Source organism: Arvicola amphibius, chromosome 5, assembly GCF_903992535.2.
Source record: "Arvicola amphibius chromosome 5, mArvAmp1.2, whole genome shotgun sequence".
Taxonomy (NCBI): domain Eukaryota; kingdom Metazoa; phylum Chordata; class Mammalia; order Rodentia; family Cricetidae; genus Arvicola; species Arvicola amphibius.
In genome coordinates, this window is record NC_052051.1 from 56472030 (window position 1) to 56487234 (window position 15205).

At 53.2% G+C, this 15205-nt stretch overlaps 3 protein-coding genes across 4 annotated transcripts in view; 1 reads left to right on the forward strand and 2 right to left on the reverse strand.

Annotated features, from left to right (window-relative positions):
• Dnajc17 (DnaJ heat shock protein family (Hsp40) member C17) overlaps positions 1-9613 on the forward strand; it is a 33970-nt gene extending 24357 nt beyond the window's left edge. The window contains exons 8-11 of the mRNA XM_038332194.1: positions 748-825; positions 1298-1378; positions 2342-2452; positions 9422-9613. Of these exons, the coding sequence (XP_038188122.1) occupies positions 748-825; positions 1298-1378; positions 2342-2452; positions 9422-9541 (390 nt within the window). The 3' untranslated portion in view covers positions 9542-9613. The remainder of the gene's footprint in view (positions 1-747; positions 826-1297; positions 1379-2341; positions 2453-9421) is intronic.
• C5H15orf62 (chromosome 5 C15orf62 homolog) lies at positions 5496-9582 on the reverse strand. Of its 2 annotated transcripts, none has more exons than XM_038332196.1 (2): positions 8913-9582; positions 5496-7841 (listed from the first exon to the last, which is right to left on the reverse strand). In XM_038332196.1, the coding sequence occupies exon 2, from the start codon at positions 7156-7158 to the stop codon at positions 6631-6633; it is 528 nt and encodes a 175-aa protein (XP_038188124.1). In that variant the 5' UTR covers positions 7159-7841; positions 8913-9582; the 3' UTR covers positions 5496-6630. The 2 variants fall into 2 exon arrangements, with proteins under 2 accessions (XP_038188124.1, XP_038188123.1); XM_038332195.1 differs by having other exon boundaries at positions 5496-7404; positions 7473-9582.
• A 111-nt stretch (positions 9614-9724) lies between the features above and the next one.
• Gchfr (GTP cyclohydrolase I feedback regulator) lies at positions 9725-13806 on the reverse strand. The gene is made up of 3 exons (XM_038332197.1): positions 13622-13806; positions 11798-11892; positions 9725-10158 (listed from the first exon to the last, which is right to left on the reverse strand). The coding sequence occupies exons 1-3, from the start codon at positions 13655-13657 to the stop codon at positions 10035-10037; spliced, it is 255 nt and encodes an 84-aa protein (XP_038188125.1). The 5' UTR covers positions 13658-13806; the 3' UTR covers positions 9725-10034.
• Positions 13807-15205: the final 1399 nt, after the last annotated feature.

Consider the following 15205-nt stretch of genomic DNA (forward strand, 5'->3'; position numbering starts at 1 on the left):
CGCCATCCTAGGCCTGGACCCTGACTGAGTCTCAGAGCTTGTCACACCAGGTGGCTGGAACGTTGGCTGGTGTGGGCAAGACATCCTCAGGAGCCCTCTGAGATGGGTCCTTTTTGGGTTTTTTGTTTGTTTTTAAGATTTATTATGTATACAGTGTTCTGTCTGATGTATACCTGCGGGCCCGAAGAGGGCACTGTATCTCATTACAGATGGTTATGAGCCACGTGGTTGTTGGGAATTGAACTCTGGACCTTTGGAAGTTCATGAACCGTCTCTTCCAGTTGAGATGGGCTCTTTTTCTCCCTCCCTCCCTCTCCCCCCCCCTCTTTCTTTCTTTCCTTCTTTCTTTCTTTCTTTCTTTCTTTCTTTCTTTCTTTCTTTCTTTCTTTCTTTTCTTTTCTTTTCTTTCTTTCTTTCTCTTTTCCTGAGACAGGGTTTCTCTGTGTAACAGCCCTGGCTGTCCTGAAACTTACTCTGTAGACCAGGCTAGCCTCATACTCATAGATCTGCCTGTCGCTGTCTCTGAGTGCTGGGATTAAAGGCGTGCGCCGTCACCACCTGCTTGAGATGGGTTCTTGGAGTGTACAAAGTGTCCCTAAGATTAATCAGGCTGCCGCCCTCTCAGTTTCTGCAGGAGGCATAGCTTGGGTAGTCGAAATCACCAGAGTTTGGAGAGCAGCGGGGTCTGCTCGGATGGTGAGCTCACTCGTAGAGCCTGGTGTGGCTGATGATGATGTTGTCTTTCAGCTGAAGTGGAAGTGCGAGAAGGAGGATGAGTCCCAAGGTGGCTACTCCAGAGATGTCCTCCTGAGACTTTTGCAAAAGGTAGATTCTGCTGACATCTGCCACTCCTTGTCATCTCAGGCCAGAAAGCTCAAATGCCCTGAACTTCAGTAATGTTGCTACCTACTCTTTTCTTGTGTGTCTAGAGACTCCCCTAGAACTGAGTGATCATGTGCCCCTCTGGCCAGCTCTCCTGCCATGCCTACGCCTAACCCTTTCCTTAAAGCTCAGGCTTTAGCTGTGTGTGTTGGGGAGCCGAGGTGGTTGTCTGGAATGAATGCCTCCTCCTTTTTCCTGCTTCCAGAAGTTGAGACAGTGCTGCTGTGTGCTAGCCTAGGTCTTGGTGCTCCGCCTGTCTCCCCATTGCTGTCCTGTATACTTAGGGAATGAAAACAACTCTCTCCAGCTTAGCTTCTCTGGGTCCCTAGTCCTAACTTATTCCAGGTTGGACTGTAGCATAACGGGCCATGTTGTGTGTCCAGTTGTACTTACTGTGGCGTTCTTGTCCCCACAGTATGGAGAGGTTCTCAACCTGGTGCTTTCCAGAAAGAAGGCAGGCAACGCCATAGTGGAGTTTGCAACTGTCAGGGCCGCGGTGAGTGTTGTATGGGGTTTGTGTGGCACTGGCATGTAACATGAACAGGGGCCAGGCCTGCTTGTTGTTGGTTTTTGTCCCGTCTGGTACCCCACAGCTGGCAAGCCCCAAAGAAATAACACAGAAATCTCTATAAGTTACAAAGCTGATTGGCCCATCAGCTCTAGCCTCTCACTGGCTAACTCTCACATCTTGATTAACCCATTTTTCTGATCTATGTTAGCCATGTGGCTCAGTACCTTTTTTCAGTGGGGCAGATCACATCCTGCTGCTTCGGTGATCTGGGCAGGAGTGGGAGGAATCAACTTCCTCCTTCCAGAGTTCTCCTGTTCTCATTGTATCATTTCTATTTCCTGTCTGGTTTTCCCACCTATACTTTCTGACTGGCCAATCAGCGTTTTATTTAAAACATGATTGACAGGTTACAGACAATTCTCCCACACTGGCAAGTCCTGTCATTCTGGGCAGGAGCCCACTTTCACAGGTTCCCACACTGCCTATGGGGCTTCAGGACAGTCCAAGAGTTGAATCTCCCCAAAGGTCTCCTGGCTTCAAGATTGCATGAGGGAATGCTCTGACATATTTCACTCTCCCGACTCCATACTACACCCTCTACCCTGCACAGCATGGCCTCTCCAACCATGCACCAGCATGGCCTCCCACCCTGCCCCAGCATGGCCTCCCACCCTGCCCCAGCATGGCCTCCCACCCTGCCCCAGCATGGCCTCCCACCCTGCCCCAGCATGGCTTCCCAACCCTGAATATTTTTTTCTTTCTCCAAATTAGAAGGTGCATCTACTCCACTCTCCCACAAGGGTCAGCTTCAGCATAGCGCTGTTTGCGGGTTGCTGAGGTTACCTAGATCTGCTTGGAAGACTATGTTTGTCTTAGACTTACTGTGGGGTAGAAAGAGCCCCTTATAGCTGGATCAGATGGGCAGAGACTAGCTACTCTGTTTGGCAGGAGCTGGCTGTCCGAAATGAAGTGGGCCTGGTGGACAACCCTCTGAAGGTTTCCTGGTTGGAGGGACAGCCCCAGGGCACAGTGGATCGCAGTGACGCGGGATTATCAAAGGTAAAAAGCCAGGAGTCACCGCTGGGTCTGCTGGGGTCTGGGGCCCTTTCAGCTTCTACTGTCTCAGGCCCTTTGTTCCCAAGTCTAGATCAGAGTAAAATGTGGTGGGTGGGTTCAGTCAGTCGAAGAGGGCTGACTCTCTGCACATCCCTGTTCTCTGTGAGGTACCTGTTAGGAAAAAATCCTAAGAGGGGCTGCTCCGCCGGCACAAAGAAATCCAATTAGGTCAGATCAAACCAAATTAAAATGCCCATCGTTTTATTAAATACAGTGATCTCAGGTGGCTGAGCGCATGGTGGGGAGACAGGAAAGTGGGGAGCACATGCAAACCCTGAACCTCCTGTTTCTCCTCTGGGAGCCCACTTAAATACCCTGTGGGAATGGTCCTGACCCTCCTCCAGGGAGGGGTCAGGGCCTGGCATGTTGGGATTTGGAATCCTGACCAATGCAACTCCCAGGCCAGGGGGCTGGGATGGATGCCGGGACAGGGGTTACACTCCCAACTTAATAGTACCAGAGGACTCTATTTCTTCTACCTACTTTCCCTCCCTCCCTCCCTCCCTCCCTCCCTCCCTTCCTTCCTTCTCCTTCCTTTCTTTTTTTGGTTTTTGGAGACAGGGTTTCTCTGTGTAGCTCTGGCTGTCCTGGAACTCACTCTGTAGATCAGGCTGGCATCAAACTCAGAGATCCACTTGACTCTGCCTCCCAAGTGCTGAGATTAAAGGCATGCACCACAACCTCGTGTTTTTTTCTTTTCTATTTTTATTTTTATTTTTTTCTGGCAATGTATCAAACCCAGGGTCCTGCTCATAATTAATCCACATGTTACCACTGAAGTCCACGTCCAGAGTGACACAAAGGTCGGCCCATGCCAGACATGGTGGTGCAAACCTTTAGTCCCAGCACTCGGGAGGCAGAGGCAGGTGGATCTCTGAGTTCAAGGCCAGCATGTTCTACAGAGTGAGCTCTAGAATAGCCAGGGCTACACAGAGAGTCCCTGTCTTGAAAAAGCAAAAAGAAAAGAGAAAAAGAAAATAAAGTTGGCCCATGTGTATCTCCTGTTGGAGCTCTCGTTGGATTGGAGGTCAGACAGCCCTGTGCTGGATGAAGAGGCCAGCAGGCAGGTGACTAGAGCAGACGCTGATGAGCTCGTCTCCTCTAGAGAGAGCATTCCACCCTGTGTTGAACCTGGAGTGCTGTCTGTATCTGCTGCTCTGCTTGTGGCCACTTGTGCTCCTTCTAGCTGCCTCTGAGTCCTCCCGACTCCACAGAGGCTAGTGTTCACTGTCTCAGTCCTCCCATCTCCTCAGTGGCTAGTGTTCACTGTCTCAGTCCTCCCATCTCCTCAGTGGCTAGTGTTCACTGTCTCAGTCCTCCCATCTCCTCAGTGGCTAGTGTTCACTGTCTCAGTCCTCCCGACTCCACAGAGGCTAGTGTTCACTGTCTCAGTCCTCCCGACTCCACAGAGGCTAGTGTTCACTCTATCTTTGATGGCCCAGTTTTTCAGCCTGACTGCAGAAGTTGGGGCATAGACTCCTGGTCACTTGTGCTGGAGAGATGAGTGTTTTTGGGGCAGGAGCTCCTGGCCTTCTCTTCTCTGAAACAGCCTAGGTACCTGTTGGCAAGTCCACAGCCTCCCAGAGTTATCAGGGTCTCTGTCTGGCTACCTGTGCCTGTCCTGCCTGAGAAGTTAGGAGTTCTGGGGAGTGTGCCTGTCTTAGTTACTTTTCTACGCCATGACAGTTTTGTCACCATAACCAAGGCAACTTAGAAAGGAAAGCATTTAAGTGGGGGTCTCGTGGCTCCAGAGGCTCCAGAGCCCATGGTCATTGGGGTAGGGGATGGCAGTAGGCAGGATGCTGGAGCAGTAGCAGAGCGCTTATATGCTGAGGTCACGACCACAAGGCAGAGAGAGCTAACTGGGAGCCCACCCCCAGGGACACACCCCCTCCAAGAAGGCCATACCTGCTAATTCTCCCCAAACAGTTCCACCAATTGGGCACCAAGCATTCAAACACATGAGTCTTTGGGGCTCATTCTCATTTGCATCACCACAGTGTCCCAGACCCTGGGTAGAGGAGGGACATGAAGTGGTCTAGGCCAGCTCAGGATCTTGACTTAAAAGAAGCCTTGCTCCTCCACCATTCAGTTTCAATGTTCCACATCCAGGTCACTCTCTGTAGGCTGCATTAGAAAACCTTTATTCACTGCCTCTGTATCCAGAGGCCCTCAGCTGGGCACCTCCACACAGGCGCAGGAGAGAGACGTCACAGGGTGTGTCACGCCTTCCCTCTACCCTTCCTTCACATTCGGAGTAGCCTGGGGGCCAGACCCATGTGTCCAGCACTTCTGAGTTCTGGATTCAGATGTGGCCGAGCCACAGACTGGGGTAGTAACAACAGGTGCAGCCTTGGCCTGTTTGGGGCAAGGCAGAACTCCCCGCCTGGTGGAGGATTCAGGAGCCGCTTGGTGCATTGCTCTTTCCCTGATCAAGTCATCCCCTCTGCTGGGAAGGAAGGCTGCTGTCTGTACAGCCTTTCCCAGAGGCCTCCATACGTAACACTCCTCACAGGATTGCTTAGGATCTGTGAACACCTTGAGTCTCACGCTCTGTTTTGGTAATGATTGTTAGGCATTCCCCTGCCTTTTCCTCCTCCTGCCTCTCCTGCTCTGTCAGCCCCTCCTGCATTTGTGCCCCGGGCAGCATCTTCCTTTCCTTAACCAAGCTTTTGATGTTTCTGCACTAGTGTCTGGCCAGCACCATCCGGTGGACTTTGGTCTAACAATGTCATACTGTCATCCAGTACGGTAGCCATGAGTCAGGTGCGGCTGTTGATTTAAAATATGGCTAGGTGGGCTGGAAAGATGGCTCATCAATTAAGAACAGACACTACTGTTCCAGAGGACCTGAGTTCAATTCCTAGCAACCATATCAAGTGGCTCACAACTGCCTGTAACTCTAGCTCCAGGGGCATCTCACACCTCTGCAGGCACCTGTGTATACTTGCGTGCATGCACACACACACATACACAAAATTAAAAATAATTTTTAAAAACATCTTTATTAAAATGTGGCTACAGGATTGGCTCATGGCTCATTTTGGTAGAGTACTTGCTTGGCATGCGTGAAGCTCTGGGTTTGGGTCCCAGCGCCACCTAAACAACTGGGTGTGGTGGCACATGCCTGCAGTCCCGGGAGCATCAAGCTTAAGGCCACCCATACTACCTAAGAGACCTTGTCTCAGAAACAAGCAAACATTGGCTAAGGGGGAAAAGGAACTGATTTTTTTTTCTTTTGTGTTTGTGTCTGTATAGTGTATGTTTGAGTGTGTGTGGGTGTTTGAGTGTGAGTCTGTGTGTGTGCGCGTGTGTGTGCGCACACGCGTGCATGCACATACATTTGGAGGTCAGAGGTTGATGTCAGTTACCATCTTCAATTGCTCTTCACTTGTCATTACTGGCACAGTGGCTCTTGCTGGGCCTGGAGTCTGCCAATCTGACTAGTCTAGCCAGCTAGCCTGTCCCTGGGACTCCTGGTACCTGCATCCTGAACGCGGGAATTCCAGGCGGCTGTCACACCTGCCCAGCTTTTTTCATGTGGGTGCTGGAGGTCTGAACTCAGGCCTTCCTGCCTGTACACAAACACTTTACCCACTGAGCCGTTTCTCCAGCCTCTGGAACCAAACTTCCGGTTTGCTATTATTCAATCAAACAATCATAGAAAGTGAGCGGTGGCTTTTCTACCTCTGCTCTCTCTGGCCTTCCCACTTTCCTCTTAATCTCAGACTGCTTCTTCCTAGATGTAGCCTATGATTTCTCTGTTGACAGCGGTTCTAGAGGCTGGTGTAGGGCACTGTGTGCCCTGCCCAGTCTGAGTCCTACTTCCTGACTCGCCCCGTGCCACCCTGTCTTTCCCCTGACCTCTGACTGGTTCCTGTGGTTGCAGGTGTGGCTTCCTTTTCCTGACCTTTCCAGCTTCCTTCAGGGCTCCTGCCAGAGAGTGACCCCTATACTTTCCCAGCTGGCTTCTGTCCTTCACTCTGGGTGCCCTGGAGGATTGCTCAGCAGCCGGGGCCGGCTGCACTGTGGCTTATGTCTCGACCTGCTCCATAATCCACACTTTACCTGCCTAGGTCTCCCAGGCTCCAGTCACCCAGTTCTCTCTGCCCTCACCGGGGTCAGAAGTGGGGCTCACTAGGAAACTGCTCCTTTAGCATCTGAAGAACTTCCTCCAGAAGTGAAATCCCCAGGTCCACTTTGAAGGAAAAGAAAGGGTCATTGAGGTCCGGAGTAGGTGTTCTCGGGAAACAGGGAGTATCCAAAAGGTCCTCTTGTGAGCATGGGTGGAGAGGGCCTGTCAGGGAGATGGCTGAAGGCAGGGTGGCCGAGTAGGCGGCAGTGTAGGTTGCTGGGGGCTCCAGAATATTGGGGCAACTGGAGCTCTCTCGGTAGAGACGTGGGGGCTTGGGTGGGGCCAGCAGAGTGGCTCGGGGCTGCTCATCCCCCCACAAGGGCAGACGCCGGCCGTCTGGCCTCCCTTGAAGTTCCCGGATGACTTCTCTGTTGCTGTACTCCTCATGGTCACCACCAGCAGTGCTGGCCTGGCTGAGTGTGCTGCCCTGTCTCCGCAGTCTCCGCGGCCGCCCCAGGGTCATTCTCTTGAAGAAGGAGGCGTTGCGGAAGGAGCCTTTCCGCCAAGTCTCCATGGCGCTCCTAAGTCAGCCAACAGGTCCCTCATCTGAGAAACCCCACAGAGGGGCTCAGCAGCAGCTTGTGACCATTTGCTAGCAGACTGGAGGCCAGAAACTGGGGCGACACCCCTCAAGGGCTAGGAGCAGAGGCTGCGCCTTTCTGCTCGGTGTGGCCCTTTGTCTTGTTGCATCTTGGATGGTGAGACAGGACTAGCAGGAGGGAGAATTTGTCCGGGAGATCAGAGTGCTGGGAGTCCCCGCCTAGATAAGAGTGGCCTGGTTACTTGATGGGCATGTAGGAAAAAACCAAAGGAAGCAGCGGTACTTACAGAGCAGGGCCAGAGTCAAACAAGGCCGAGGGCTTGGTGGGCAGGGCGGGACCTCTGGAGGGGAGCTTGCGCTTCTTCAGGCAGCAGCACCCTCTCTCTGGTAGTTCGTGGCATGTGCCGATCTCCTGGCCAGTGTGGGGCTGTGCTCTCTCTGCCAGCATCTGGGGACTCTGATTAGTGGCTTGGCTGTTTGTGCCAGCGTGTGGTAGAGATGTGTTTTGTTTTCAGCTGACTCAGTCAGGTGGGAAGCTGGTTTCATGCTCTGAGGTAATTGCAGCATCCGCAGGCTGGGACTGGGGCAGCTGTGACCAACACCCCAGGGCAGTAGGACGCTTCAGATTCCTCTGGGGGAGTGGTCTGAGGACAGCCCTGCCGGGTGTGTCACCAGGTTACTTCCTTTTCTGTCAAAGCTCTGCCGCCACAGTGACCCCAGCAGGCCTGCCTGACTCCCAAGCCCCAGCAGTCTATGGGAAGAGCCCAGGGAGGTAGTGCTAATTGAAAGGCAACTTTTGGAACAGTTGTTGGAGAAGGAAGAGAGGAGACCTGGCGGTGTGGGTGACTCAGCCCTTGGGCTGGTTGACAGGCCCTCATTAGGCAGGCCACAGGAATGGTGGGGAAGGATGTGGAGGGTGTGTTAACAGGGACCAGCCCCATGCCTGTAAAGGCTTACTCCTCCCGGGGTTCTGGGGCGTGCCAGGGTGACTTAAAGTTTTCTTGGTAAAGCATCATGAACTTGGGGGAGGAGCAGCGCCCTCCCCACAGCGGGGATGTCAGTATGGCATCTCAGCTTTTACTCTTTTCACCCAGAAGACCAGTGCCCTCTGGCTCATGAACCGCATTTGGGGACCTTCTTGTAGAAGGGGCCAGTATGTGTGAAGCTGCTCTGAATTGCCAGTGGTTGAGGGGAGGGTAGCTGAGAAGAGGTATTCCTAGGGGTGGGGGAGGTATAAAGACAGGGGGACCAGATTGAGTGTCACTTTCTGTTTATCTGCACCCCTGACTCCAAACAAGTTAGCCAGAGCCAGACAGCCCAACTTCAGCCACTCCCATGTTATTCACTGGGTCACTGACTTCCAAGCCTTCTACTGTGGGAGGGCACCAGCATGGGGTTCCCCCGGCAGGACCCCACAACTCTTTTGTTACAGTTGGGCCACCACACTTGGTACTGTTGTCCTGGCTTGGCTCTGTGCCACCGCTGGTGGGTTTCCCACCCCTCTATCTGCCGTAGAATCATAGCTCCAGCGGTGCCAAGGGAGGAAACGGTCTGATTCATACCGTTGGTCTGACAGGCTTGGCCACACAGTGCTCTGCTGTAAGGCTGCTTCCCTTCCACAGCTTCGCCCGTGGGTGGCTGGCTGTTGTTCTTGGGTTATCAAAGTGAACCTCTCCTCAGTCCCCTGTTTGGCTAGCAAGATTGTAAAAGAAAGCCAAGGACCCTACCTATAGTAGCCTGGTCTTATCTTTACGAGGCAAGCTGGGCTCATGCTTGTGGAGAGAGCAAGGCCCCCTTTTGTGTCCTCAGCAGAGCAGACCACAGGGGAAGAGCGCTGCTGTGTCCAGTAGAGCCGGGGATCCCTGCACCTCAGACCTCCTCTTCTGTTGGAAATTTGCCAGGCAGAAGCCATGGGTGGAGGGAAGGAGAGGCAGATAAAGGGCTGAGGCCTGGACCAGAGCAGGATGGGGAGAGATGTGACATCCTGGGGCAGGGAGGCCAGGGGAGCCTAGAGATGAGTGGATACGGAGATAATGGAGAAGCAGCCTGGGGAGCACAGGCCTGCTCTCTCTAGGCTCCTGGAGGAGTCGGAATCCAAGATGTCTGGGTCCTTCCTCCGCCCTTTCTTCCCCTTCAGCTTTTAGACTTGGTTCTGTCTAGGCCCAGGCCCGATACTGAATCTGTAATCTGTGGGGCTGTGCCTGCTAGCCTGACTTCTCTGTCCCTCTGTCCCCAGGGCTCAGTGCGGTCAGAAAGGGACTATGAGAGTCTTGTCATGATGCGCATGCGCCAGGCAGCTGAGCGCCAGCAGCTGATCGCGCAGATGCAGCAGGAAGATGAGGGACAGCCCACGTAGCCCCGGCTCCAACTCTCCCACCCCATACACTTTTGTGCATCATCACTAATAAACTTTTTTTAATATATAAAACAGTCTACTTTTCTTTGTCGTGAGCTGGACTTTATCTGAGAGGGCTCCACTCAGGTCAAGGAACAGACCAGTAAAGAATGTTGCATTTCAAGAGTCACTGCACAACAAAGCTAAGGAACATCCACTCATGAGAGCCTTTTATTGGCTTGGACTAGCTGTGCAGGATCCAGGGAGTGTCCTCTGGGTAGCCTCCCTTCAGCACATGGCCTAGAGCAAGAGGCCCCTAGCTGGGGGAGCTGTGAATACCAGGGCAAGGCCTGCTGTGCCCGAGGAACTGGCGCCAGGCTCCTTAGGCTGCTCAGCCATCAGGGTTGGGCAAGGAACCTGACAGTTTAGAAAGAGGCAGGGCAGACAGTGTTGCAAGGATTGGGGGTCAGGGCACAAGTCAGGCCCTCCGAAGCACAGGTGCTCTGTCCACAGGTCACTCCTTGTACAGGCACCACACCAGTGTCTGGCCCACCCCTGTCATGCTCAACACATGGAAGCCCCTGAGTTCCAGCTTGTCCAGGACTATGCGAGGAGGGTCGTTGACATAGTATTCATAGCTGTGAAGAAACCAGGAGAGCGAGGTGAGGAGAAGCGGAGCAGGCACCCGGCCAGAGCCAGGCCTGTTTGCCAGGCACCCTCTGTTCTGTCCCGTGCTACACACTTTGCTTTTTTCTCCCCCGTCTGATGAAGGCGCCATCACTGTTGTGCCGATACATGAGAAAACAGGCTGGTTAGCTCTGGCTGCCGTGAACAGCAGACCCCACGGTAGCCTTATGGCTGCTGTGTGTATTAGTCTGAGCACCCCACTAGGCAATCTGCCCTCCTCAGGGCTCGGGCCCCTCTCTAGCTGTCCTGCAACCCTGGAGAAGCAAATAAGGTTAGCACCTGGATCCATGTGCCCTTTTCTGGCACAGGAAGTTTGATTTCTCTTGAGTTGTAGAGAGCATGAAGCAGATACGGGCCCGAACCCCAGGCTTGGCAGCCTGAAGCAAATGTCTCATGGCAAGGGCTGGGATTGGCTCGTCCCTGCCTTGGTCAAGGGCTGGGATCTGTCTTCTCTCCCCTCCTTGCATGTGGGACTCTGGCAATTCTTCTGAGGATCTCCGAACCCTGGGTTTGTAATAGGGAGGCTGTGTTGGATGGAATGAGAATGGCCCCCACAGGCTTGAGTAATCAAATGTTTGGTCTCCAGCTGGTGGGCCTGTTTGGGGAAGCATTAGAAACTGGTCTTGGAGGAGGAGGTGGGCCACTGGAGGTGGGCCACTCAGGACTAGTGTCTCTCTGCCTTCTGTTCGTGGGTCAGATGGGTCAGCTGCTGCTCCTGGACCATGTCTGCCTGCTGCCATGCTCCTTGCCATTTTGGTTATGGGTTTACTCACTCAATGCGAGTCCCCAGTAAATGCTTCCTTTCATAAGTTGCTGTGGTGGCTTGAACGAAAGGAGCCCTCAAAGGCTCATCTATTTGAATGCTTGGTTACCAGGAAGTAGAAGTGCTTGGGAAGGATTAGAAGGATTGGAAGGTGTGGCCTTGGAGGAAGTGTGTCCCTGGGTGTGGGCTTTGACATTTCCAAAGCCCATGCCAGGCCCAGTCTCTGTCCCTTTCTCTGCCTGCAAATCAGGATGCAAAGCTCTCAGCTACTGCTCCAGCACCTGCCTTCATGCTGCCACGCTCCCCACCACGATCATGGACTAACCCTCTAAAACTGTAAACAAGTCTCCTATTAAATGCTTCCTAGGAGTTGCCTTTGGTCATGGTGTCTGTGAAAATAGACACTAACATGGGGCAACGAATCAGAAAGGGAAGCAGTGGCGTTCAGACAGGGATGATGTAAAATACACTGTGGGAAATGACCAAATGCCAGGCAGCCAAGAGCTGGAAAGAGGCCCCAGGTGTCCTGCTCTGTTTCTGGGACTGGGCCCTGTTACTCAGCCAGCCCTATTGTCTTTGCTGATGGGATCCAGTTTCGAGCAGAGAGGACACGGAAAGGGACAGTTCATTTCCAGAGCCCCAGACTCAGGACAGGCTGTGCTAGACTTCCGTGTGAAGGGAGACTGGGGGCTTGTGGGAAACTCTACCTGTGGGGGATTACAGATGAATACACATCGTCGTGCAGTGGTGTGTTGGTTGTGTAAAGGGAGAGGCAGGAGGAGGCACTGCCAGGGAGAAAGAAGGCGCTGAAGGGCGTCACTACTCACAAGTTGTTTCCCAGGACACGTCTCTTCGTGGCCCCCAGGTGCTGCATCAGCTCCGGATCCGAATGCTCATCGCCCACAATGGTGGGGCCCACCTCCTGCAAGGGAAGCCACAGTGGCTGCTTAGCTGGCTGCTGGGCAGAAGGGGGCAGGTAAAGGGGAAACAGCTGAAGGTCAATGGAAGAGCAGCACAAGCTAAGAGGGGAGCAGGGTGGGTCCTCCCTGGCTTCCTAAACTCTGCCTGCTGGCACTTTCAGGCCAGACGCCACCAACCATGTTTCCTGTGTATTGGCATCACCTGGAGAATGAAAGAAATGAAAACACGCGTCCACATGAAATTTTACACACAGGCATGTAAACTTCCCAATTTACACCTGCAACCAAAATGAAAAACAGAACAAAAATGACAAAAACCTATTTTATGTTGCTGGCAGAACCAACCATAACAGCCAAAAGCTGGAAACAGCCTTGCAATGCTGGTCAGTGGAGGAGCACAGACATAAAATGTGGCAAGTCTTAGCCAGGTCGTGGTGGCACACACCTTTAATCCCAGCACTCTGAAGGCAGAGGCAGGTGGATCTCTGTGAGCTCGAGGCCAGCCAGAGCGATCACAGAGAAACCCTGTCTCAAAAAAAAAAAAAAAAAGTCAAGCCTATAGTTTTATAGTTCTAGTAGGAAAAAAGTAGGTTAGCTTCGAGGGCAGCCTGGGCTATAGCTGCAAGGTGGGAAAAAGTGGTGTAGCCTTCCTACAGAATCTTCTTTGGCAGGAATGATATCCTGATACATGTGACAATATGAACGGACTTCGAAAACATGGACAGGAAAGCAGCCAGGCCCAAAAGAACACACATATTAAAATTAAAGTTAGCAGCTAGAGCTCATAGACACATACTAAAATTGATTCTAGTGATGGTACCCAGCTCTGAATATACTAAAACCAAAACCTGTCACAGACATTAAACCGTATGTTTTCTACCAGTGCATGTTTTGGTTGCATTGCATATCAGTAAAACTATAAGACAGCCAAGCCTAGTGGACATGCCTGTAATCCCAGCACTTGGAAAACAAGGTCAGCCCCTAACACATAGCAAATTTGAGGCCAGCCTGGGCTACGTGAAAAAAAGAAAAGAAAAGAAAAGAATTAAAAGAATAATTATTATTTGAGGGAGACATTTCCAAGCTTGGATTCCCACATTCTCCAGAATTTCCGAAGGTCTGAGGAAAGCACCCAGCAATCCGTATTTTAACAACTGTACAGGTTCTCAGACCTCTGCCCTGAACACTGTGCAGACCTCTCCTGCCCCGTGATGAAGCTTCATCCTGCGGGAGTTGGTTCTGCACCCACTGCTGGAACGTTGGAAGAGAATAAGAGCGCGCCCTGCTGTTCAGCTGGGTGGGGAGGGGGCATCGTGTATCCTCTGAAAGTTACAAAGGGGCTTCTAAAGCATCCAGTACACTACGCCCCCTGCCCCCGACTCCCAGCTGATATGACTGCACCTAGAGAAAGGTGGTGGTGCTCTCCCCGGGCCGCTTGCAGCCCCTCCTTCCTCTCAAGCCCCAGTTCTCAGTGCATCAGGATTAACCCCTCCTTGAAGGAGCTACAGGTGCGGCAGCTGTGCGTGCGGCTCAGCTTGGTCTTCGCCTTAGTGCGGGCCCTGGCTGTAGCACTTGTGAAGCGGGTCGTGGGTGTCCCCGCGGAGCTCCCCGCCCACCCGGCCGCCTGACCCTGCTCGATGTCCGCGACGCCGGGGTGTGGCGGGCGGGTTGCGGGGACCAACAGGGAAGTCCCGCAGAGTGTTGTCGCAGTCACCCATGCCGGGTACTCACCAAGCGGATCTGGGTGCTGATGAGCAGGTAGGGCATGGTGCGTGGCTGGGGCTGCCCGCGACCACAGTCCCGTTACTCCTCTGTCTGCGGACGGCGCTTGGCGGCGGTGCGGCCACCGAGCGGGCCAATCAGGAACGCGCGCCGCGGTCCCGCCGCCCAGGAGACCAGGAGGCGGGCGTGTCCCTGCGGACTCCACTAGCAGCTGTGGCTGTGGCCGCCAGGGCTCCTTTCGCCCCTTTGCCCTCTTCCTGCAACACCTCCACGCCCAGGCTCCAAAGTCCTGTTGCTTCCCGCCTGCTGCTTCCCGCCTGACCCTACAGCGTTGCAGGGCGAAAATTGCGCTGTGGACCTGGCTGCAGCCAAAGGGACGTGGGGACTGCGTGCCTTCACCAGGACGCGTCCCCAGAGAACTTTAAGTGCACGAGGCTAGGCTAGACGGGAGTGTTAGTGTCAGGTCCCTGCGCTGTCCCGCGTCCTGGGCTCTGGCATTTTCAGTGTGACTGAGGGTCCTTGCACTCCTTCGGCCTTGCACATTAAATCTGCAAAGCACCTGGGCACTTGACTGGGTGCCAGCCCGCCAGTCCTTTAGGCTCGGAACCCGGTCCTCCTGCAGGGAGCCTCGAGAGCACGCGCGAATCACAGGGTAGCACCTGGGGCGGGGAAACATCGATCCCTGAACCTGATACCCTAGGGAGGGCGGCGAGTTCACAGCCAGCTGTTCCACGCCCTCATCTAGATGCACCAGAAGCTGACAGTTCAACATTCTTCAACTGACACCTTGTGACTGGTTCCCTAAAAAGCAGAGCAGAATAAAACACCCTGGAACACCCTCGCCCACGGCCTGGATACCTGCACTTCTTACCTAACTGGTCTGATTTATTTATATCGTCCTTTCCTGCTCGGGACCAGCTCTCTCACCCCAACGATTTAGCTAGAGAAATAAAGCACATCCATGTTTAGAGCTAACCCCCAGTACTGGGAGGTTAAATCAAAAACCTCATCCTAGAACCTATAAAGAACTCCTACAGGGAGCTAAGTCGGCCCAGTGGTTTAGTGAGTTTGATCCCCACACAAGGCAGGCAGACTTGACACCCAGCCTTGGTGAACTGTTGAGCTAGAATCTTTGTACCCTAAGTTGTGTTTGTCAGAGTATTTTATCAGCAACAGGAAGGAAACTAGGGGAGGGGTGTGTGTGAATTTGTCTCAAAAACCACAAACCAAAACCAAATAAGCAAAAATAAACAACAGCAAACAAACCTACGCATCAACAAGGCGGGCACTGCCGTGACTGGGCATTCCACGAGAGAAGAAATGGAAACTACCAATAAGCTTAGCACCACACCCTCCAAACCTTTAGGAGTCCGAGAAGTGCGATGTAGGTATGTGTCTGTGTGTTCACGTACCGTCAGGGCTCACTCAGCAAGGTCAGAAGACGATTTTCAGGAACTGGTTCTCCCCTCCCACACTGTGGGTCCCAGGGATCCAGTTCAGGTTGTCAGGCTTGCCAGCGAGTGCCTTACCCACTCAGCCGTCTTGATGGCCCCTAAACGTCCATTTTAAGCCACCAGGTACTACTGTACAGCT

What these genes read in the sequence shown, in the direction of transcription:
- Gchfr (XM_038332197.1), bottom strand. Translation starts at nt 13,657, where the DNA reads ATGCCCTACCTGCTCATCAGCACCCAGATCCGCTTG. An exon ending in TCAGCACCCAGATCCGCTTG is followed by an intron (nt 11,893 to 13,621) that starts GTGAGTACCCGG and finishes CTTCCCTTGCAG; the next exon opens with GAGGTGGGCCCCACCATTGT. An exon ending in CGTGTCCTGGGAAACAACTT is followed by an intron (nt 10,159 to 11,797) that starts GTGAGTAGTGAC and finishes GTTTCTTCACAG; the next exon opens with CTATGAATACTATGTCAACG.
- C5H15orf62 (XM_038332196.1), bottom strand. Translation starts at nt 7,158, where the DNA reads ATGGAGACTTGGCGGAAAGGCTCCTTCCGCAACGCCTCCTTCTTCAAG.